Source organism: Panthera uncia, chromosome D1 (assembly GCF_023721935.1).
Source record: "Panthera uncia isolate 11264 chromosome D1, Puncia_PCG_1.0, whole genome shotgun sequence".
NCBI lineage: Eukaryota > Metazoa > Chordata > Mammalia > Carnivora > Felidae > Panthera > Panthera uncia.
In genome coordinates, this window is record NC_064808.1 from 10,165,124 (window position 1) to 10,189,911 (window position 24,788).

Genomic DNA, 24,788 nt, shown 5'->3' on the forward strand with positions numbered 1-24,788 from the left:
AATAAAATAAAATAAAATAAAATAAAATAAAATAAAATAAAATAAAATAAAAAAGACTCCACAGCTAAGAACAAAAAAATTAAGACCGGACAAGACAAGCGTCAGACCAGGGAAAGTCTTACCTGGGATTTCCGAATCCGAAGGTCTGCCGACGACCGCACGTCATCTTCCTCAATGTGTCTCTCCATACCTGCAGGGCAGAGCAAGGCTATGCCAGCAGCACGTTGCCCTCGCCCCCAGGAAGCACGCTGCTCGGTGCCCAGCTCCCTGTGCCCCCTCACACCCAGCGCACCGAAGGGTGCAAGAGACACCTGTGATCTCGAGACGTCAGCTCACGTGTGAGCCGCAGGCCTTCAGGCCACGGCCTTGCCTGTACCGGCTCTCGTCTGACCGTATCTCAGCACAGCACCTCTCAGCAAGAGTCTCTGTCACCGGGAGACTCGGGCTCACATCCTCACCCCGCCACCCCCTAGCTGCGGGACTCCGGGGAGGCCACGTCCCCTCTCTTAGTGTTCCTGTTCCCTGGTGTGTAGAACAGAGCAAGGACAGTGCCTCCCTCACGGCACCCACGTGCGCAGCAAACGAGAACGTGCACCGTGCTTCGCATACTCCCCGGCGACTCCTGGAAGCCGCCCCTAACGACCCCCACCTCCACCCATGAGGACAGGTGTGTGATTTGTTTAGGGGGGAAGAAAAATAAATGCTGCCTCCACCCTCTGACCGACAGTCTGCATTCCCAAACCAACTGGGCGAAAATGCTTTGGGACCCCAGGGGAACTCCGTCTATGACGACGGCCGCACTGAATGAGGGTCTAAACTGAAGGGGTGGGAGGGGGTGGGAGGGCCATAGACCTGGCCCTCCAAGAAATGTCTGTAGCTGGAAGAATAAGATGTTCTGCACCTAGACAGCGCGGGCATTACTGTTCACATGTACGTAGGGGCTGGGGAAACGGGACCGGTAAAGTCAAGGGACGAAGTGGGAGCGTGGAGTCTCACGGCGACTCGGCCGCTGGAAGCATACACCGGTGCTGCTCTCTTTCACCTACTGCCCTGGTTCCGGGACAGGCAGAATTTCTGGGGCAGTGCCCAAGCCACAGGCTGAGGGGGGACGGGTGTATCATCAGGACGCGTTTCGGTCCAGGAGAGCCAGGCCCCGCGGGCAAGCGGGGGGCAGTAGCGGGGGCCGGCTTGTTCCCTTCTTACTCTTCAGTTTGTTCCGGACGTTGTTGGCTCTTTTCTTGATCTCGGTTGTGAGCTGCTCTAGGTCGTCCTTGGTTTCTGGGTAAAACAAAGACCGACAGAATCAGTCAGCGAGACTCCCGGCTTTGTGGGCTATTCCAGGCAACAGAGGAGGTGGGAGCTTTCTCAGAGCAGGTTTATTTACTGTGAGGTGTTCCCCAGTCATCTGTCACTGGAGTCACAGACGGCTTATTTAAGGGACATTTGCCAGGCACTCTGTCCCAGACCTATAGAATAAAAACACCCAGGGTTGGAGCCCTACAATCTGTCTTTTTCACAGGCTTTCCCAAGTAATTCTCTGGCACACAAAATTATGAGCTTCCTTTTTGAGGAAATCATCTGGTTTATCATGATGGCTTCAGCTCAAAGGTAGGAGAGGGTTTCATGGGACCTCTGAGGAAAAGGGATTTCAACCAAGGTTCATCGATTTAGGTTCAGGCACATATTTATGACATACCTACTATGTGTACGATGCTATTCTAGGATGAATGGAGCCAAGTAAGTATGAGCCATGACTACTCATTCAAGAACCATCCTAGGGGCACCTGGGTGGCTCAGTCAGTTAAGTATCCGACTTTGGCTCAGGTCATGATCTCAGGGTTTGTGAGTTTGAGCCCCATGTCGGGCTCTGCACTGACAGTGTGGAGCCTATTTGGGAGTCTCTGTGTCCCTCCCCTGCTCTCTGCTTTCTCTTTCTCTCTCAAAAATAAACACTGGAAAAAAAAAATCCTTTGGCACCTGCTACAAGCTTAGAGCTGAGCTAGATACCCACACATCAGAGAGAAGATATAGATTCTGCCTTCAAGAGGTTCAGGGTCTACTGGGGGACAAAGGACAAATAAAATCAGCCATTCTAATGTGCAGTCTGGAGTAAGGTGTGAGTTCTGGCCAAGGTGTGCACAGGGTGTTGGTGAAGAGCCTCTAGCACAGTCTGGAGGGATCTGGAAAGGTTTCTAAAGACAGATGATAGTAAGACCGAGTCTTGACGAAGGAGGAAGTGTTAAACAGGCACAAAAGGAGACGAACAGTGGAGTCTCTGGGAGAAGGGACCGTATGTAAAAGATGCGAAGAGACAAGAACCATGTGGGGAACAGCCGGAGTTGAGTCTGGCTAAAGTGTGGGTGACATGGGGGAGGGTGGCGGGAGAAAAGGGTGCAGAGAAGGGCAGGCCCATGACCGAGACAAGTCCCATGTGCTCTGCTGAAACGTTCCAGCTTTAACCTTCAGGGACCAGAGAGTCACTGAACAGTTCAGAGTGAAATGACAGAGCGTCTGGCTCGTTCCTTGTCCTTAAGGAACCTAAAATACAGCCTGGAACCCTACTGGAAAAACGTGAAAAAGTTTGCTGGGCTGGCGGTAACAGACGGGACTCTCGGGATGGGAGGGACTGAAGCGAGCCTGACCCATTCTGGAACAGCTCAGGGAAAGAAGATGGCCTTGAACTGGCAGGATATGGAAGGGGGCTGGGAAACAGTACCCGCAAAGGCACAGCCATGGGACGGAGATGAGGAACGCGAGAAGCAGGAAGCCTCACCACAGGTCACGAGAGGGACTGGATGGGAGGGAGAGGAGCGTTTGGCCACAAGGATTCAGTGGCCCCGGCCACGAAGAGAAGAGTTCCCGGGAGGGAAGGGAAAGAGGACACGACGTGCGCACAGTGTGCAGTGTGGGCCAGACACTCCCCGCCCCTCCCAGGAGAGAGGAAAACAGGGCTGGCTCAGCCCCAATGCCAAGGGCCATCGCCAGGCAACTCAGCTCTGAGTAAACGCTCACTTGGCTCAGGAATCGGTGCGGACAGGATGATACTGTAGAGTTTCTTAGCCTCCTCCACGTGCTCTGAGATCTTGTCTATGTTGAGCCGAGTCTCCTCGATCTGGAATCAAAAAGACAACAGCCTTTGTTGGGAGAGGAAGAACATAACCACGATTGAGAGGAAAGCTCAGCAGAGGTCTCGGGGGGAAAGCTACCCACCTTCAGGGCTCGTGGGGCAATGTGAGGACTAGAAAGTCTTCTGCCGCCCGGGGAGGGCCCCTGGCATGGCCAGATCAACTAACGTCCAGAGCAGTCACCGAAGACCCACATGCCTTGCTCCCGGAGAGGAGCGCGCTGGCCCCCCTGGGATGGGAGGCTGCAGGCCGGAGTCAAGAAGGGCCAGGAAAACCCATGACGATGAGCCGGAGGACAAGGCCCAACACACATCCCATCAGGCAGACCCGTCAGCCGCCCCCAGGACCAGAAGAGCAGAGAGGGAGGATGGGGGGGAGGGAAAGGGGAGAAGGAAAGAAAAGCAGTGAACGGAGAGAACGGATGTAGAGAGTGGAGCGGAGAAGAGATGGAGACGGAGAAAGAGACTAAGCACGACCGCCTCGGGAGACACGGGAGCCGCCCGCGTGTGTGTTCTGCTGGAATGCCTCCTACTAGCTGATTCCCTCAGGTGACCAGCCACAGACCATTTCTGCACACGGCTGAGGTTCCCGATCACGCACGGGTGCACCACAAAATATTTCCTGTGGCGCTTCATTCCCAGAGAGAGCAGGACCACGAGACGCTCACAAGATCCCATCACTAAGTGCCACCCCGGCTCCTGCAAGGCATCATGGCGCCTGCTGATGCGGGAGCACCAGAGAGGCCTCCTCTGTCCACACCCACCAGGTCTAGCCGCCAGACTTCCAGAAGGGTGGGGCCTGTCGGCACTACGACAGTTAAGAAACCTTGTAAAATACCACCCGGTAGGATCTTAACATCAGCGATACCATAAAATGCAACTTGGCGTGTGCTGTCCAGTATGCTTTTCCTCCGGCAAATAATTCATTCGTTTTTGAAATCCTGGTCATTAATCTCCAGATTAAATAGAAAATGGGAAAAACAAAAGTGGACTTCTCAAACCCTCAAATCAGCGCTTTTGCCAACAGAGCTGTGGACTCTGCCCCTCTACAAATACACCGGTCTTGATGAACTGCAGTTTGAGAGTGGAATCACTTGCTGAAAGATGTAGACTAAGGGGCGCCTGGGTGGCTCAGTCGGTTAAGCGTCCGACTTCGGCTCAGGTCATGATCTCGCTGTTTGTGGGTTCGAGCCCCGCGTCGGGCTCTGTGCTCACAGCTCGGAGCCTGGAGCCTGGAGCCTGCTTCGGATTCTGTGTCTCCCTCTCTCTCTCTTCCCCACCCCTGCTCACACTCTGTCTCTCTCAAGAATAAACAAACATTAAAAAAAAAAAAAAAAAAAGATGTAGAATAAAATGTCAATGTAATTGTATCATCAGGGTATAAATCCAAACCCAAGTAGCTACCCACACTTCTGTGAAGCACTTTAACAGCTGGCAAACCATCCATGGTAGTGCACGGGGACCATCATTCACACGAAGAACGTAAAGGTTAAAGAGGTCATAGGTCACAGGTAATGGTTGGGTCGGTGCTCAAACACAGATGTTTGGATGCTGGAGCTCTCCAGACTCCAACTGGGATGCTCTCTGCTTTACATCTAAGACTTGATCTTTTGACTTTCTGTCCTGTTCCACTTCTAGCAGAATCCTAGACCTACCCAGCTCCACAAGGGGCCCGTGCTACCACTTGGGAATGCTGACGGGCTCCAGAAGTGTAGCCACCTCAGAATCAGGCCCTTGGGTGAACCCAGAAATTGCCACCTTACCCTTCCCTTCATCTCTCACATCAAAACCATGTTCATCAAACCACATTCCTATTTCCATCTCGTGACTATCTTGTCAAAGGAATTTCACTACATCAAACAGGACTGAGAAAAAAGGCTCTCTAGGATAAAATGCACAAACCACTTTAAAAAGGGTTTAATAGGGGCGCCTGGGTGGCGCAGGTCATGATCCGTGGTTTGTGGGTTCGAGCCCCCCATCAGGCTCTGTGCTGACGGCTCGGAGCCTGGAGCCTGCTTCCGATATCATGTCTCCCTCTGTCTCTGCTGCTCCCCCACTCGTGCTCTGTCTCTCAAAATGAAAAAATAAATAACATTTAAAAATAAAATAAAAAGGGTTTAACACATTTTAACGGACTGTAAGTCCTTGGATTTTGCATGTTCACTGAATTTGCTGTCTTAGAAAATATATTCCGGAATATTATTTCACAAAGTGGAAGAACATCCAGACGTGAATTCTGGTCAATGATAGAAAGACGAGATAGGAAGCTGTCAGCTGCCAGGCCTCAAGTTCAGAGTCACTCCAGACGTCTGAAGACTGGGCGGTAGGTGGCCTATCCGACCCTGTGGATGAGAGAGCCAGGCCCTGGCTGCTCCACCCCCAACCTGCCTGTGGGACTTCCCAGCCTGGGGAGCATGGGCACCTGCTCCCACCTCCTCCCTCCTCTACCCAGTGCAGCCGGCTGCCGTCTTCCTCAATCCTCCCCAACCCCACCATCTGGAGGCATTTCAGGGACTCTGATTTAGTACTCCAGTAACTTAGCCAATTCCCCAAATAATCACAGCACCCATCTAGGACTCCAGGATGGGCAACTGGCCAATCACAAAGCTTTCTTCTTTTTCTGAACTCCGGGTCTTTGTTTTTCCTTGGAAGGGCTGGTCTTGCTCCAAGGTGACTTTCTGGGTATTCCATGGTGGCAGCTGCGTGCAATTAATTTCCTCGAGTGCCTTTGCCAGATAACCGAAGAATCATGGGGGGAGGGAGGAACCTAGTATGAGATCTTTTATGAATCTAAAACTCAAGGGCTGTTCGTGTTTCTTTGGGGTTGTTTTAAATATCCTGACATTGCCTTACACAAGGATCTGAACTGATTTAACAAATACACGTGTCAGAAACAAGTTCCTTCAACAGCACTTCTGTGAGGTTGCCAACCACTAGCTCCTTTTCGTGCCTGAGAATACCGCAGCTCATAGGACAGGAACTCCCTCAAGGACGTGCTTCATAAAGAGGTAGAACCAGGCATCTGTTGGACACCAAACCCTGTCTCGTGAACCAGATACAAAGGCGCAAGGACCACCGATGGGAAGCTCCTCTCTATCTTCTCTCCCGGTCCCTGCGTGCTGAGCCTGTGTCAGGCTAATGCCCACGGTCCACTCCCTGTCTTGTGAGACTGCCTTTCCCTGGGATCACATTCTGTATTCCTTTGTTCTCTAACCAAGGCTCCCTACAAGAGAGCGTTATACACCAAGAGCACCCAAGAAACGTTGCTGACTGAGGGAACCAACCGGAAAGTTGTGGTTTTTTAATCACCATGCTCAATTTGTGGCCACTACCTCCTCAGTCAGTGCCCACTTATTGCAGGTTACATTTTAAAATGTATTTTTCAATGATTTGTCAGTAATGTGGCCACCCAGGCAGTATAGCTCAGAAAATGTTATAATCAGGGTGCCTGGGAGGCTCTGTCAATTAATCGTCTGACTCTCGATTTCGGCTCAGGTCATGATCTCTCCATTCATGGGATTGAGCCCCTCGTCAGGCTCTGCGCTGACAGTGTGGAGTCTGCTTGGGATTCTCTCTCCCTCTCTCTCTCTGCCCCCCCCCTCATGCTCTTGTCTCTCTCTCTCTCTCTCTCAGAAAATAAAGGAAGAAAGAAAGAAAAAGAGAAAGAAGGAAAGAAAGAGAAAAGAAAAGAAAAGAAAAGAAGAAAGAAAGAAAGAAAGAAAGAAAGAAAGAAAGAAAGAAAGAAAAGGAAAGAGAACAGAAAAGAAAAAAGCAAAGGAAGAAAATATTAGAATCAAACAGGCCAGGGTCAAGTTTCAGCTCCACCTCCCAGCAGTTTTATGACCTTGAACAATCAATCCGCTCACCCCCCACACGCCCCCAGCCCTGGTTCTTGCATCTGTGAAACTGAGGATTATCGTATGTCCCACTTCCTAGAGTTAGAAACCTAGATTTCAGACTAAGTTCCCCCTCCTCCCATGATTCTTTGGTTATCTGGCAAATGCACAAAAGAAAACTAATTGCATGTAGCTGCCACCATGAAACACCCAGAAAGTCACCTTAGAGGAAGACCAGTGCTTCCAAAGAAAAACAAAGGCACAGAGTATTTTTGTGGGGATAAGATGAGATAATACGCATCAAGCACTTAACACAAAGTACGTGCACACTAAGTACGCGGATAATGAGAATCCCGGGAAAGCCAGCAAATGCTGCCCGCTTACTATGGGCCAGGTGTGCCGCTGTGCCTTCACAAGCACGTCTCACTTAAGCCCCACAGCAGTCCCCAATGTTAACAACACGCCCCATGATGCTGTCAGCAGCCACCCAAGGAGATCAAGCAGGACAGCCAGTCAACCACTCTTTTGGGTGTTGCCTCGGGGAACGAACAATGATTACTATATTATACTACTCACCACTGTCTAACTGAAAGGAGGGAGTTATTTTCAAGGCATGAATGGCCTCTTCCTTCTGGACCTAAGTACCCAGGGGAGTCGAATTTGATCACAGAAAGCAAAGAAAGTCCTACTTTAGAGAAGTAGCAGATTACCGAGGGGGAGGGGGGAAGGCTTTGTCCATTCCACTTAAGAATGAGTCTCTGCCTCCCCTAAGCTCCCATATACTTTGTACTTCTAGTTAGGCATTAATTAACTCCTGCATATTTATTTATGCGCCACCCCGTTAAGGTGACAAAGTAAAGGGATTGTAAGGGTCAAATGACTCCTCCTTTTCACAATTCATACACCTTGACTGTTCCCTAAAACTAATAGAATCCCGAACAGTCTCTGTGTTACAAGTTCTCAGCCACGTCCTTGTTGATTTGTTTGCTTCTTTGCTCTGGAAAATAAATACACACTCCGGCAAGAAAGAAGGGGCAGAGATGTCTCAGTCCAAGCAACAGAAGTCAAGTGCGTCAGGGGTTTTACGGAGACTAGTGACAAAGCAGTGGAACATCCCATTCACAAATGAAAAGAAATGAACAATCCCAGAGTTATACTGACCAGTGAAAACCAGTATTCTCAGACAATAATCTCAAATGCATTAAGTGCATTTGGGCTTTGCATCACTCAAAACTTGGTCAGGAAAACAACAACCTATCTATCTCGTTATGTCAGCCAAAATAAGAGAACACGGGGAATTCTTTCCACGGGGACGGGAGGTCCAGGAAGCCAAGCAGAGGATGGTGAGGCACTCTGGAAATGACCAAGAGTGGGGTCACCAGGGCCCAAGGCCAGGGCCCCTCTGATCGGAGCCGGACCACAGTGGAGTTACCCAGCAGAACAGGTCCCATGGAGACAGGGTCTACCCAGCAAAAGTTGAGGCCACAGAGAAGACATGTCTGGGGAGGAAAACCAGGGTCTCCTCCCTCCTCCTAGAGTCTTCCGCCAGCGTGTCCCCTACATCAAACACACCAAAGCCAGCTGGCAAGGGAACATGGGGAATGAGTTCCCTGCAGTCCCGAGCAGAGCACAGGAAGGGCGGGGGACGGGCCTGAGAGCAGAGGAGCACGTGACTGGCAAGAGCTTCGTGCTGCCTAAGGAAGGAACCCAGACTCACGGAACCAACCAGCCCACCTACCCACCAAAGACTCCACCTGAAGAAGGAATGAGAGAGTTCTTAACCTGTTAGATTTGACTCGATGCCTCGCCTTCCATGTGGTGTTCACTTTTGAGGGTCTTTGTTCTAACAAAAATCAAGCCTACACAGAAGGGTCTCTGCTTTCACAGCTGCTCCCCTCCCAGTTCATCTAAGCAGGCACTGCCCCGCCCCCCGAGGCACCACCACACCTTGTGCGCACACTCTCACCTGTCCCAGCCCTGACTCAGTGCCCTCGAGGGCTGGGACCACGTCTCTTTCCTGGCCACGCATGGGGCGCCACTGACTGTAAGGTTGCTGAATGAGTAAATAAATGAATACAAGTAACTTCAGGAGACAAGCATGCTTCATCTACAACGGCAAACCAGTCTCACAGATTTGTTTTTTTAAACACCTCCCCCCCACCCAAAAAAACCCCTCAAAAACTTTATAATAGCATTTTCTGAAATGTAACCATTCATCCTTGCTAATAGAAGTTACAAGTCAGAAAGGGCTCTGTGAAAAAATAAATGCAGAGCCAGGTAAGCGAGTTTCTTTATTGCAGGACTTCTCAGAGTCTTTAATAAGTAAATGTGCATTTTAAATCCCCAAGGGTGGAAAAGAGTATAAAGCATCTTTCAGTTATATTTGCTCACCGGAGCCTTCTGGCATCTCATATACCATCGAGGACAGTGCTTTGATGCACCTAATAGCCAGCCCCGGCCCCCACCCTTTCTTGTTAACAGAACTCTGATTTTGCTTGGGCAGCAATGTTGCCGGCCCCAGGCAATGAATCATGATCACTTCTACACCAATCCTAGCAACGATGTCCTTTGCTAAGTGCTCACTTTCCTGGTGTCCCTCCCAGCTAGGAGTGGCCGTGACCATGTGATCTGTTGTTGGTCAATGGGCCACAAGGGGAAGTCAGCTTAGAGCATTTGTGTGGTTTTTCTGCCTGATAAAAGGATTTGGGGACGTCTCTGGCTTCCCCCTTTCGTACTTCGTGTGTCATACATGGTGGTGTCATCAGGGGCTGTGGCTCTGGACCTTTCAAAGCCTGGCACAAATTCTTCAATGGCCCTCCCACTGAGAGGGGGTATCTATGTAACGCTCTCTTGAACCTGGCAGGCTTGTGTCTGTTTCGACATCAGAGCACACAAGTGACGTCCCACATGCCTTCCACACCTGGAATCTCGTGTGGGGGCCTTGTGCCTCCACGTGACACCCCGATGATCCTGGGCTGGCCATGCTAAGATGCCCAAGTCACAGAAACAAGTCAACATAGGCGCTCCAACTGAGGGTCTCTCCAGAGCTTTTCCCTGAGTCACCAGACGTTTCAATAAAGAACTCTCTATAAGGTTCCAGCATCCAGCTGTTCAAGTCTTCCCGGCTAAGTCCCCAGAAACTGCGGAGCAAAACTCACCCACCTCCACTGTGCCCTGTGCCCGAATTTCTAGCCCACGGAATCTGTCCTCACTACACAATGGGGATCTTACAGCCCTCAAGGTTGGGGTGAATCATCATACAGCAGTAGGTCATCAGAACAGACTCCACTCCCAATGCCAAGGGAAAAGCCAAGAGGCTCACAGAGCTGCTGACCTAGAGCCCCACCACCTCTGACCCACCACTCCGTGCTGTCGACTTCTTCACACGTGAAATGATTACACACCTTTACCGCTTGTGCCACGGACACTCAAAAGCATCCCTGGATGATACACCCTGCCAGCTGCCAGGGCCCCAGCCAACTGGCTCGTCTTTCCATTTCTGGCCTTTCCTGCCCTCCACGAACTGCCACCAGAATGATTTTCCTACAATACACCCTGATCCCCGCATTTCCTTGCTTAGCACCTTCAAAGCCCCCCCCCATCACCCTGCAGCATTTCATAAGCAGCATTTCATAACCATAGAAGCAAAAGAATCATCTGAACGGACTTCCTCAAAATCCAAAGCCTAAGCCACTGCAGGCCCTCTGCACTGGGCATGCAGACGTGTGAAAGGCTCCCCAGGTGATTCTGAGAAGCAGGTCTAGGTAGGAGCCACTGAGGCCTTCCCTCACCTTACCTCTCCCCGCTCCTCCAGGCAGAATTTAACACTTCCCCTTCTGTGCTCCCAGAGGACCTTATTGACATTGCTATGATCATGACTTTCTACACATTTCTGTCATCCTTGCCAGATAGAGACACCAGAGGGCAAAGGACTCCGCCCCACAGAATGCTGTTCGTCCCAGCACTGAACATGCTGTGTGGAAGACAGTAAACACTTGTGTATTTTCCTGAATGCATGAATCAATATAAACAATAAGCCCCTAATGTTTCTGCCTCGGAAAATTTGTCCTCTCTTCCAAACAGCGCAAAGAAAATACAGGTGACCACAAACTAGACAATAACCTGAGGTTTATCATTTACTAGACCCCCTGGCTTAATCCTCCAAGGCCTGAAAACCCAAGGGCCAATTCATTCCCATAACAGCCGAGAAGCTGGAAAAGCCATCTGGGTCTTAAACAGCGCAGTGCACATTTTGAAATCATCCTGATCCCGTGACTTCACCTGCCCCTTGCACACGCCTCTCTGACCGGCTCGTGATTCACACAATCAGTCCTCAACAAACAGCCACTGGGACCTGCTTGCTGGAACAAGGCCAAGCAGCAGGTTTTGCCACAAGAGTGCCTTCCCAAGCAGTCTATTTAGTCGTGTTCTGCAGGATGCCCTCAGTGTGTTCCCCAGCTGCATGAAGGGAGAGCCCCCCTCACTTCCCCAAACCCCCAGGCCCTGGCGTGTGCTCTATCCCACTTTCAAGGCTATTTCCAGACCCTATTCCCTAACACATCAGGAACAGAACAGTGATGACAGCTAACACTGACTGGAGACATACTGTGCCAGGTACATCCATGTACTTTCTCGATTTATCTTCATAATAAATACCCAGCAGGTAACACTGCTATTCCTGTCTTAGAGGGAGCTGGGGTTCAGAGTAGTGAAACAGCTCTTCCAAAGTTATACTGCTGGTAATGGCAGACCTGACATCAGGACCAGAACTCGTGGGCGCCCAGAGCTTGGGTGGCCTCTTTCTGTGTCCACGGCCTCTTGCTCTCTGAGACATTATTACCCTCCTGGGGCTCCGTCACATGGAAAGCAGGGCAGTAACATTTACCTAAGCCGACACTGAGCACTTTCTGAGTGTCGACTCCTTTACTCCCCAACACATCTGTGAGCTGAAGATGCTACTCCCCATATCACAATAAGCTCACGGAGACCGAGGGGAGTCAAGGAATGTGCCCGAGATCACAGCTAGTGGCAGACGAGGAGCTCCATTTCAAAGATGATGCTCTTTCCACCCCACCGTGCAGTCCTCTTCTCCACCCTCAATATGATAGGGTTTGGGATTTTTTTCCCCCTAAATGACAGAAAAGCATCTGACAAAGAAGCAAAGAAAAGCAAAAAACAAAAAAACAAATAGCCCTTGAGGTCTTAAGGCTCCAAAAATAACTATCCAGCCAGCACTGTTCTGTTTAAAAACGCTTTCCAGGGGCACCTGGGTGGCTCAGTTAAGTGTCGACTCTTGATTTTGGCTCAGGTCATGATCTCACAGCTCATGCACGGGTGCAGAGAGCCTGCTTGGGATTCTCTCTCCCTCTGCCCTCCCCATCACACATACTCATGCTCGCTCACTCTCTCTCTCTCTCTCTCAAAATAAATTTAAAAAAATGCTTTCCAGATGTGTGATCCTCGTGTTATCTTCACAACAACCTTGAAAGGTTAGTACTAACATTCCCAGTTTGCAGAGCAAGAATTAGAGGCCCAGGTGGGGTAAATGACTTAACCAAAGTCAACCGCTATTAAATGCATGAGGATGAATTGAGAGCATGTCCTGGAGGCACATCACCTTCCCACTTGGCAGGGGATACTGCCCTTCAGAGACCCTCCTGCTGGGTTAGGAGAAGAGGCAGAAGACCGTAATTGGCGAAACTGCCTTATCTTAGGGAAGAAGTCCCTTAACGTATCTGGTCATCCAAGGCAAGATCGGAGGGCAAGCGACAGTGGCATCCAACAACTCCTGAAGTCCTCCCCACCACTGAGAAGACATTCTCTTTCCATGATCCACACCTGGAACAAGCTCTGGCCTCACAAAACTCCGCGCTCTTCGGTCTCACCACGACTTCTTGGCCAAAAGGACGGATCCACCCATGAAGAGCGTGGGGAACCGTGGAGTGTTCACAGCCAAATTCCCAATCAGGCCCACATGTACGCCAGTCCACTCCTACACCAGCTACCCACTCCACCAGAGGAGCTGCCATGAACCACCAGGCCCCGCAAGCTAGAGCGTGACTTTGCACGTCCACAATCTAGAGACGGGAGGTGCCCCATTCCTCCTGCAGAAACAATATGGTGCCTCTTGTCTTCTTTCCAAAAAAAATAAAAAGCCTAAATAAAGAAACCACAGTATGATGGCAGAAACTTCCATGACTGAACTCTTCATGCTTTTGTTCTGGTCTGGAGAATCACTCACCAGGCACAGACACGTCAGATGCTATACTGAATGCTTTATAAACATTATTCCATTTAATCCTCGTAATAACCCTAGGGATTACATTATCACTCCCAATTTGCAGATAAGGAAACAAAGCATGTGAAGGAACACTGGCAAGATCACCAGCTGGTCAGAAGCAGAGCAGAGATTTGAATCCCACCGCTCACCATCTGCCATAGTCTCTCCCAAGAAGGACCTTCGAGATCAAAGATTATGTGAATCTGTAGACAGGAGCAACCCATCTTTGTCCCTGTTGAATGTGAATAAAATAAACTGGTGGTTTCTTAGTTTCCCAGTTTCCACCTGGGAATTCCCCGTTCCACCTGGGCCTGAATTTTGCGAAACAACAAATCTGATCAATCTGAATCACAAGCTTAAAGATGTATTTTTTTTTTCACACATGGCTGTGGCCCCATGGTCAGTATTCAGTATTCAGTATTGAAATTATGTAACTTAGGCAAGAAAGAAGATCATTAAAATGCTGTCATGCAGCATAAGACTTTAAAAGCATCTCATTAATTACATATCATTTACCTTCTGCTGACTTTCTCAAGAAGATTAAAAATCCAAACCCTCCCAATTACGTATTGAAGAGAAATCTCCCAGTAACTTCTGGGTCTGGCCGCCTCACCCCAGGAAAAGACCGACTTTCCTCTGCTACACCTGAAAGAGCCGAGTTTTATTCTTTACACAGGAAGCTGTGTTTCCTTATGTACATTCAGAAAAAAGCACAGGAAGGTCGCCTACCTCAGAAAAGAACTCATCCATGAAAGCCGTGTTGTCAATGGCAACCTCGACCTCGTCGGCATCATCATCCTGTGTCAGCTGCTTCTGTGAGAGACAAAAAGGAACGGGGTGAGGCTAAAAACACAAGAAACAGCTAACAGAACTTGAAGGCTCACCAGGAGCTACATCTATACTAAACATTATACAGACATAATCTCCTTTAAAACTCAGAACAGCCCTGCAATATATCGGACTCCATCACACTGTATTTAAACCCGAGCTGCACCGTTTACTGACTTCTAGCAGGGGGTGGGGGAAGGGAGGGAGGGATGGGCAAGCTACTAACATCACTGTGCCAGGTTTCTCTATCTGTAAAATGCTGACATGCACTATGGACTTCGGGGGTGGTGAAAGAAATGAGACGAGGAAGTTAAAACACGTTTGCACGGTGCCTGGCATACTGCGATTACTCAATAAATGCTAGGTGTTATTGTTATTGTTGTTGCTAGAGGTGGGGGTGGGGGTCCGTAGTGGTACTGGTGACATTATTATAACTCATTCCTGTTGGAGAACCTAAAACAGAGAGGTTGAACAACTTGGCCAAAGTCACACAGCAATAATGTAGAGACAGGCAGATTCTAGCCTCTTTTGGATTTGGGCCCCTGTTCCTAATCCCTTCTCCACAACGTTCAAATGTGTGATCCACCCTACCAGACATCTCTATCAGAATAGTTTATAGCCTCGGGGCACCTGGATGGCTCAGTCCGTCAAGCGTCTGACTTCGGCTCAGGTCATGATCTCATGGTTCGTGGGTTCAAGCTCCGCACCGGGGTCTGTGCTCAGACAGCTCAGAGCCTGGAGCCTGCTTCGGATTCTGTGTCTCCCTCTCTCTCTGCCCCTCCCCCACTTGCACTCTGTCTCTCCCTCTCAAAAATAAATAAACATTCAAACAAAACAAAACAAAGAGAACAGTTTCTAGCCTCAATTCCGCCAAAGCACTCGCTTCCAATCCTCAGGGTAGGAACAAAGGTTTTCCTGTTTTCATTAACCACCTACTGCAAAAAAAAAAAACAAAACAAAACAGTACTGTGTGTCATCCCCTGTCAGAGCTCATGTTTATAAGGAAAAGGAAGCTCTCCCTTCGGCCCCCAGCAACCCCTGGGGACCCCAGCTTTCTCGATCTCATTCCACTTCCTCTACAGAATCACAAAACGGCTATCTAAAGGAAGTGCTTCCATTCCCACCCAGCATCCAGGGCCCGAGCCGTGTCTACACTCTCCCCATCACTGCGCCACATGCTGACCATTTCTTTTTTTTTTTTTTCTTTTTTTCAAATTTTTTTTTAACGTTTATTTATTTTTGAGACCGAGAGAGACAGAGCATGAACAGGGAGGGGCAGAGAGAGAGGGAGACACAGAATCCGAAACAGGCTCCAGGCTCTGAGCTGTCAGCACAGAGCCCGATGCAGGGCTCGAACTCACGGACCGTGAGATCATGACCTGAGCCGAAGTCAGACACCTAACCGACCAAGCCACCCAGGCACCCCATGCTGACCGTTTCTAAGCTCAGAGGGAGAACTGGTTCTTGCCAGTCGAGGTGGGGAGGTGGGGAGGGGAAAAGCCACTGCACCTGCTTCTTCACAACCTGCGGTAGACAACAGCCCTCTCAAACACTCATAACCCCACAGGCAATGAAAGCCACCAGGGCCCTCTCCTCTTTACCCGCTACCAACCCCCCCAACCTTCAACAGATGATGGCATTACTGGGAATTCCCAGTGAAATCTGGGACGCTCCAGGGTGGCTCGTCAGTTAAGCGTCCGACTTACGCTCAGGTCATGATCTCACGGCTCATGAGTTCAAGCCCTGCGTCAGGGGTGCTGACAGCTCAGAGCCTGAAGCCTGCTTCAGATTCTGTGTCTCCCTCTCTCTCTGCCCCTCTCCTGATTGCACTCTCTCTCTTTCAAAAACAAATAGAAAGAAAGAAAGAAAGAAAGAAAGAAAGAAAGAAAGAAAGAAAGAAAGAAAGAAAAAGAAATCTGGGACTCTCCAAACATCTGCGGAGTCTGTTTTGACTGGCTCCGCCATCATCTCATTCTCTGGCTTGTCTGGAACCTTCGGCAACCCAAGCTTAACAGTCAGGAGCTTAACTCCTTCAAAGGAGTTGAACTTGATGGCAGTGCCACAGCCCCCAAACTCATCTTCCTAAAAAGTCATTCCTTCTGTTCTCCTGGGATTAAAAGTCCCAATGCCCAACAGAGCACATAGGGACCATTAAGGTCTGGCCCTGCCCATGTTCCTCTCCTCATGATACACTCTCTAGACCAGGCACTTGGAACTCCCCACTTTTCCTGGACAGACCATCTTTCATGAAGGACTTCTTCCTGAAATGCATTTGCCCAGCCGGAAAAATTTTACTTAGCCTTTAAATTCAATCTTGGGGGCGCCTGGGTGGCTCAGTCAGTTGAGCCTCTGACTTGATTTCGGCTCAGGTCATGATCCCAGGGTTGTGGGATTAAGCTCCGTGTAGGGCTCTGCACTAGGATTCTCATTCTCTCTTTCTCTCTCTCTCTCCCTCTCTCCCTTCCCACCTCTAAAAAATAAAAATAAAAATAAAAATAATTAAATTCAATCTCAAACCATCTTCTCTGTCGGCCTTCCCTGACACTCCTCATGTAAAATTTAAAACCTTCCTAAGCAGGGCACCTGGGTTGCCCAGTTGTTTGGGCGTCACTTTGGCTCAGGTCATGATCTTGTGGTGGTGGGTTTGAGCCCCACGTCAGGCTCTGTGCTGACAGCTCAGAGCCTGGAGCCTATTTCAGATTCTGTCTCTCTCTCTCTTTCTGACCCTCCCCCACTCATGCTCTGTCTCTCTCTCAAAAATAAACCTTTAAAAAATTAAAAAAAAAACAAACTTCTAAGCTCCCGATGCAGCTTGTGCAGACCTTCCATAGCATCCAACACAGCCTACTGTTAATTATCCCTTTATTTATCAGTCTTTCCCTACTGGCTATAAACCCTGGAGGGTCAGGGCTGCCTTATCTATTATAACAGATACTCTGAGCTTACGTGCCTGCCCAGAAAGCCTTCCTTGGTGTAGATAACCTTCCCAGAATCATGTGGGGAAGGTGAAGGGGGTCAATCGTGAGCCAACCTCCCTGAGGAATTTGAATTGCAAAGCAAACAGAGATCTCTGCCAGTTTCTCAAAGAGTACCTTCACTTCTACTCTTCCTAAGCCTTCCCAACAGGTTCCACAACTGTTCCCAGCACTCTCCCAACAAACTCAAACAGTATTATTCTAATGTTTTTAGAAAATTCATTTCACTGGAATTGGCTTTTCTCACTTGCACTTAAAATTACTTGTACGTGTCATTCATTCATTCATTCACTCATTCATGCATTCCACATGTACACTGAGCACTCACCATGTGCTAGATATGTAAGAGAAATTTAATCAATTTTAGCTGAATGAAAACCCAGCCCCCACAGGGACTGCAGCCTGGATTCAGCCAGCAGTTTCTAAAGTTGAGATAAAATGCTCCTATTATCACTATCGTCAATACTTGGGCCTCTTAGTAGCCTCCAGAGAGCTCCATCTCCCAGCAAGGATCTCTGTGACCCTCACTGGAAAACAGGAGCCCAGCCCTCCTCTGGGAAGGTGAGCTAACAAGCATTTGTCCCAACTCCTCTCTCCAGAGGTCTTCTAGAGACCCACACTGAAGGGAGATACCATGTGGGTACGTGTGTGTGGGTACACACCCATGGGTGTCAACATGGGATGGAAGGAAGTAGGATGAGTCTGCCATCTTAGGATGGACCAAGGGAAGTTTCTGGAAGCTGGGAACAACTGTGTCCTGGGGCTTGGGAGGCAGGCACCGAGCTCTCTGTCATGACGTAAATTTCTGAGGCCCCCAGAATTTGTACAGGGATCCCCCACATCCAAGACATCACCTTTTGGCTTTGGGCAGGGCAGCCTCATCCACCTCCAGTTGAGAAAAAGTGTGAACTAGGAAAAGAGAAGTCTCTGGTAACCCACAACCTCGGTCTAAAACCTTTGGTTACCAATTACTGGCTGTGAGAATCTCAATCAAGTCTTTTATTGCTCTGAGTTTTTTAATCTGTGAATGTAATACCACCACTCACCTTACGACTTTTACGGGCACTGGAAGACATCACATATGGAAGGTTTCTAGCACAATACTGAGCACATACCAGTGGCTCACAAATGTCAGTCTCCCTATCACCTTGCTGTAAAGACGTGACAGCTAAAAGAGTGACTTCTCTTCTGAGGAAGTCCTCGCACTAAAGGCTACGTCAGTAAGGTCAGCCACAGAGCATGACGATGATCTGGGTTCCGTAAACTGCTCCATCACATACTGGTCACCAAGCCTTACACAACTGGTTTAACATCTCTGAGCCTCAATTTCCCTATCCACAAAATAGACAGAATAGCGTCTACCAATGCTTTTGTGAGGACAGAATATTTTAAAGTTCCTTATGCAATGAATAGCACATAGTTACAACTCAATAAAAGGGGCCGTACATAAGATCTAGCCAACTTCTCTATAGCTTTAACCTGGATATAAGTACCTTTAAACAGGAAAGGGGGGAAAAAAAGAAGAAAAAAAAAAAAAAAAAAAGGTACAGGACTTTTAGAGTTAAATGCAACCTTACAGATTCTACCATCAAATTCTGTCACTGAGAGAGGGGCAAATCAAGGCCCACAGCCAAACAATGAGTTACTGCTGGCCAGGAGTAGAACCCAGGTTTCTTGATTCCCATCTTCCCATGCAGAGTCTTTCCCACTGTGCTGTGCTGTTTCCAAAAATATAACATCACAACATCAATTACAACAGCACAAGCTTTAGTCCAGTGAGAGAGTCCAAGGAAGAAGCCACCATCATGGGTGATCCGGAGTCATGGGACATTGGAACTTCCAACCAGCTTCTCCAAAAGGGGGTCTAACTGATCCCGGGAAACCCCCTGTCCCTTCTGACACAGCCAGGCTCTCTCAGGCTGAGGCCTCAGGAGTCCCAAGGCCAAGGAAAGCACACGGCGTCCTTTATCTTGGGCCCACATGACTGAGCACAGCTGAGAAAAGAACTTGGGCATCTTTATCAGAGAATCAAGGCGTGTGGTAATAGGAACGTTGCAGTAGCTACATCGGCCGCAGAAGGAACAGTGAGAACCACGAGTTCAGCCGCTCACTTCCTCTCCCCCACCCCCAGCCCCATGATGCCTCTCCCACCAGGAGATGGGACGTGGGCCAGAGGGCAGCACTGACACAGAGCCGTGTATCTAGCACCCATCCCTGCCTCTCAAATGTGCCCCACAGTCCCGTGAGGGCTGCCAGGACCATGACCTCCTCTCTGCAGAGTGGGGAGGGTTCAGGGGCCCGGCACGCAGCATGAAGGGGCTTTTGCTGTACTTCCTCTTACTCAGCATTCACTGCCTTTCTCTCAACTGCCTTCTCCATCATTCTCCGTCTATCTGATGTGGGTCCCTTCCGTTAGCTTCTTGAATAAAAGTATTTGCCACCCATAGAGCCCTTACCAGATGCTGGGTGGCCACAACACCCTAGAGGTTATCCAAGGGCTCCCAGCCACTGGTTGGCAGAGTCTGGGCTCGAACTTCGCTTGTCTGTCCTAAGCCCTTGTTACCCCCCTGCACCTTCCCAAAGCGGCCCATCCCGAGAGTGACCAGGAGCCAAGGAGAGCAGCAGCCCGGCCCTGCGGAAAGCTGGGCACTTGTCTGCACTAAGCCTGGGCTTTCTCGCCAAGTAAGGAGCTTAGCTTTCCAGTGCAGCTTTGTGGAACCCCAGGACACTTCAGATGAGCCTCAGAAACTGGCCAGGGAAGCCAGGGAGGGGGGAGGCAGGCAGGTGGGCCCTTCCCCACTCTTAAATCTGTGTAGCTTCCCTTCTGTCTGCTTTATACACTGGGGCTGAATGTAACACTTCATTTGAAGAAAGTCCTGTTGTCAACAGAGCAAAGAAAAGAAGAAAAAAGGAAGTAAGCAAGCAAGCAAACCAGCAAGCTTAGCTAACCAAGAAACCACTGCTGTAAACAAATGGATGCCTTCTCAAGAAGAGGGGAAGGGGGGCGCCTGGGGGGCTCAGTCGGTTGAGCGTCCCACTTCAGCTCAGGACATGATCTCGCGGTTGTCAGTTCGAGCCCCGCATCGGGCTCGCTGCTGTCAGCCTGTCAGCAGGGAACCTGCTTTGGATCCTCTGTCCCCCTCTCTCTGTGCGTCGCCCACTTACACTCTCTCAAAAACAAACAAACATTAAAAAAAAGAGAGAGAGAGAGAGAGAAATCCCACTGCTCCTTTTCCAGGTACAAACTTTCATTTTCATTTTATTTATTTTATAAAAATAAGTCACGGGGATGAAAGGTGATGATAGGGGAAGATGATAGGGAATACAGTCACCAGGGTAATTCCGTCGTGTGGTGACACCGTGGTGAGCGCTGCATAACACAGGCTTGTCAAATCACCGTGTCCTACGCCTGAAACTGGTGTTAACATTGTGTGCCAACTATACTTCCGTTAGAGATTTTAAGACAAACAACCTGCTGCAGTCTAAGTTTAAATCACCGGCAATTCCTCGAGGATCCTACAAATCAGAGCAGCAAGACAGGACGGGACAAAGGAAGGAAAAGGGAGCCATCGCGGATGACGATGACGCCCATTTACTCCTCGGGGGTCCCGGGACAAGACGGAAGGCCCCGGAGCTCTCGGAACGTTCTGGGGTGAGGGAAAGGCACCAGCAAGCAGTCTGGGCTGCGAAGGGACATCTGGTCCTTAAGGGCCGGCAGCGGGGGTATTAAAGGATTGTGGCTGGCGGAGGCGGGGCCCTCGTGTCACAAGCAGGTGAGCACGAGTCTGTGCCCCTCCTCCACATGGGAACAGCTCTCTGCTCGAGGCGCATGCGCCTCTTCGTAAACCCAGACTTGCCCCCAATGAATTCAAAGAGACAGCGCCGTGTGCCCTTCCTCCTCCCTGCTGCCCTCTCCCCCACCTGCCTCCCTCTGCAGCCAGGGTCTGCGGATTCCCAGGGACAACAAACACTACGGCTTACGAGGGTTCCGAGCGCGCGCGCGCACACACACACACACGCACACACGCCCGTGACACACTGCCCAACGTCTGGTTTTTCCAGTCCCTCTTCTTCAATTAAAAGAGCCACAGATTCTGAGTAAACAGCTCTCAACAAGTACTCGGCGTTCTCTGCTCCCCACTTAAAGAGTGTGCCTACCCTTCTCCGACCCCCCCCCCCTTCCCTCCCACACTGTCCTCTCTCCCTGTGAAACAAGGGGACACTTCCCTTTTCCCAAGCAGTCTCCATGCTCCGCACAGAGCTTGATCCCTCACGAGTCTGGGATCATGACCTGAGCCAAAATCCAGAGTTGGACACTCAACTGACTGAGCCACCCAGGTGCCCCCATTCTGACTTCTTTTTAACTCAAGAGCTAGTTAGAAAGGCATTTTCAATTTCCAAAGCAGGTAAGGAGGGCTATTACTGTATTGTTAATTTTATTATGCCGTCGTCAGGGAAAATAGCCTACTGGACTTAATATTCTGTGCAACTGGACACTTCTTCGTATCATTATACACGGTCAGTATTTTTTAATCTTCCACGTGTGTTTGAAGACACTTTGCATTCTGTTCGTTGCATAGAAAAATCATCAAACTTCATCCCCAGGTGCCATGTTAATTCCTACCTGTTTTTGCTTCTCAGGACCTAAGCTAGGTCTGAGAAGGAACAGCAAAAAGGGATGGAAGTTTACCGAAAGAAAAGGAGGAGGGAGGGGTGCCTGTGTGGCTCAGTCGGTTAAGTGTCTGACTTTTGATTTCGGCTCTGGTCGTGACCCCAGGATTGTGGGATTCTCTGTCCCCTTCTCTCTCTCCTTCCCCCTTCCCTCTCTCTCTCTCTCTTTCTCTCTCAAAATAAATAACTTTTAAAAAAAAGAAAAAAGAAAAACAGGAGGGAAAAAAACAGCCTCTGTGTAGATGTTGTCTACACAGGTGAGGAATCTGAGGTAGGGAGATTAACTCACCCAGAATCACATGGCTAATATGGAACAAAGACAGGATGGAACCATACCTGGCCCAATCCACCGAGTTCGCAGTGCATTCACTTAGAGACATGGTGGGGTCTCGTAACCAACTGCCATACCCACACATTCTCCTTCCCACTACAAGGTCCAATCCATTCGCTCATTCATTCACCCAACAGTATTTACTGAACAACCAGCATTTATTTGCCACTAGAGATGCAGAGACCAAACTCAGCAGCCCCTGCTCTCCAGGACCTCACTGTCTCCGATGGGAGGCACACAGGTCATTACAACCCCACATGGTGAATGAGGACAGCACTTAAGACAAGAAGACCGGGTGCCCAACCTCCCTGAATCCAAGGCAGAGCCTGGGGAGGATGGAAGCATATATAATAATGTGTGCAAAGGTGAGTCCTTGGGGAAATTTTGAAAGATGAGTGAATTTACCCAAAGGATACCTCCAGGAAGGCCACTGGAATAAGAAGACCACACCTTTTTCCTGCTTTCTCTCTCATCCCAGGAGCCAAAGACATTGGAAGAGTATCTTCTGCTTCCTCCTGGAGAGTTCATTGGGCTTCTGTTCTTTAGTGATAAGACTTCTTACTGGCCCACGATTTCTTTCTGGAACATTGTTCCTCCCCTACTCCAGCTTTCTGGGCTCTTTTCAGACTTCCTCTCCGTCTCAACCCCACCACTCAATACCCCACAGCCTCCAGTTCTCAGGGACGAGGCATGGAGGGACTAATAACCTCTTCTTCTCTACTCGTCTCTACTTCCTTTCAGCCCCTGTGCCCAAGCCCCCTCCCATCACGATCCTTCTAGAAAACACTTCACTATGTATTAGGTAACATCTATTGAGCACTCCACAGGAGCTGAGGATTCTTCTGGGACATGCACTTTATACGTACCATTTAATCTCTACAATCTTCTGGGGACCCTCCCCATCTTACAGCTGAGAAAATTAAGGCATAAAGATGTCAAGCAACCTGCTCAAGGTGGGACAGATGGTGCGTGCCGGAGCTGGGAGAGCCCGTGCAGCCGGCTGCTGAGCCCTTGCTGTCTACCACCCCGGAGGGATGCCTCCAACGGCAGCCGCACGCCAGCGGCGGCACCGGCCACTGGAAACACGCTTCCAAAGCATGAAAACACATGAGCTGAATAAACGGACAAGGTCACGGAAACAAGGAACACCTGAGAAGCAGACACAGGCCAGGGCAGGCTAAGAAAGCAAGACACCTAACTGCAACGTGGTGTCCTGGATGGGACCCCAGATCAGGAAAAGGGCCGTTCATGGGAAAATGAGTGGAATCCAAATCAAGTCTGGAGTTCAGAGAATAGGAACGTGCCAACATCAGGATCGTTAAAGCATCCCTCGGTTGTGACAAACGTACCATCAAAATGGAAGGTGTCAACAAGGGAGGAAACCAGGTGGGGGTGGACAGGAACTCCCTGTGCTGCCTTTGTGGCTTTTCTGTAAGTCTAAAATTGGTCCAAAATCAAAAGGATGTGTTCCACTGATCTCCTTTAGGTTGAACTGCATTTACAGCAGCCCTCCCGTCCGGCAGGGGGACGTTGCCGTGGAAACGGCCCAATGCCAGAAAGCAGGCTGGCCTGACCGTGGAGACTGGTCAGGGCAGGGAGCTGAAGAGGCTGGGTATTAAAGCAGCTGCAGATAAGGTCCCTCAGGGACTACAGAATCTCCAAGTAAGCTCATCTGCAGAACGTCCCCATTTGCTCATTGGACAGTGTGGTTTGCAGCCTTCCCCACCGTGAGCCGGGCCGTGGAAGTGCAGGGGGAACGAGGCCTGCGTGATCTGTGCTCCCTCACACAGCAGACAAGGACGGGGCAGGCGGCTTCTGAAACCCTGGGCCGCTGCTGTCACACATCAACCAAGATAAACAGTTTGTGGAGTGGTAAATGCTGTCCGCTCAAGGTCTGGGGGCTTCCCTGTGGTGGTGACACTGGAACTGAGTGTTGAGAGACTCCTAAGATTTGGGGCACCTGGGTGTCCCAGTTAAGCGTCCAGCTCTTGGTTTCAGCTCAGGTCATGATCTCATGGTTTGTGAGTGCAAGCCCGTGTCGGGCTCTGTGCTGACAGCATGGATCCTGCTTGGGATTCTCTCTCTTCCTCTCTCTCTGCCCCTCCCCTGCTCACTCACTCTTTCTTTCTCTCAAAAATAAATACATAAATAAACAAACTTTTAAAAAAATTTTTTTAAAAAGAGAGAGATGTTATTAGATTTTGCCAGAGGAAAAATGGGGTAGCTAGATTTTCACCATGGCACCCACATCTTCTCCTTCATTGTCTTTCTGAACGGGGCAATCCTCCATGATGTAGTGGGCTAAGGGTTTAGGAATAGCTAGGAGCCTTGGAATTCAGCCACCCTTGTCCTTGAAGATGGAACCAGTGACCTCTGGCATCATTAGCAAATTCACAGGCTCTCGGAGTAAATGCTGCTCAACTCCACCCCACAGGGAATAGAGAGGGAAGAGTAAGTCCCAACAATGGGCAAGGGATGTGGGAGGGCCAAGCTGTCGATTAGTCAATAATCAGTCGGATAAACATTTACTAGATAACTACCATGCAGAGTTCGGGGCACTGGGGCTCCAGAGGAATACCCTTTCTGCCACTGCATCAGGCCGTGTGCATTGTAGATGGGCAGATGATCAAATAAAGTGCAGGGAGATAAAAAAAAAAAAAAAAAAAAAAAAAAAAAAAAGGCAAGACAGACATGTTCGATCTTGATCCCAACTTTTCCCAGCTAGGGATCTCCACTAAATCTG

General features: G+C 49.6%; 1 protein-coding gene across 5 annotated transcripts in view; it reads right to left on the reverse strand.

Annotated features, from left to right (window-relative positions):
• The window catches only part of STX3 (syntaxin 3), a 40,161-nt gene that overhangs the window by 10,161 nt on the left and 5,212 nt on the right, over positions 1-24,788 (reverse strand). For 4 of the 5 annotated variants that reach the window (XM_049646019.1, XM_049646014.1, XM_049646042.1 and 1 more), the window contains exons 2-5: positions 13,970-14,053; positions 3,013-3,112; positions 1,204-1,278; positions 123-190 (exon numbers count right to left, since the gene is read on the reverse strand). In XM_049646019.1, coding sequence (XP_049501976.1) covers positions 123-190; positions 1,204-1,278; positions 3,013-3,112; positions 13,970-14,053 — 327 coding nt within the window. Of the gene's footprint in view, positions 1-122; positions 191-1,203; positions 1,279-3,012; positions 3,113-13,389; positions 13,520-13,969; positions 14,054-24,788 lie in introns of those variants that run through there. The other variant, XM_049646025.1, reaches the window with a different exon arrangement.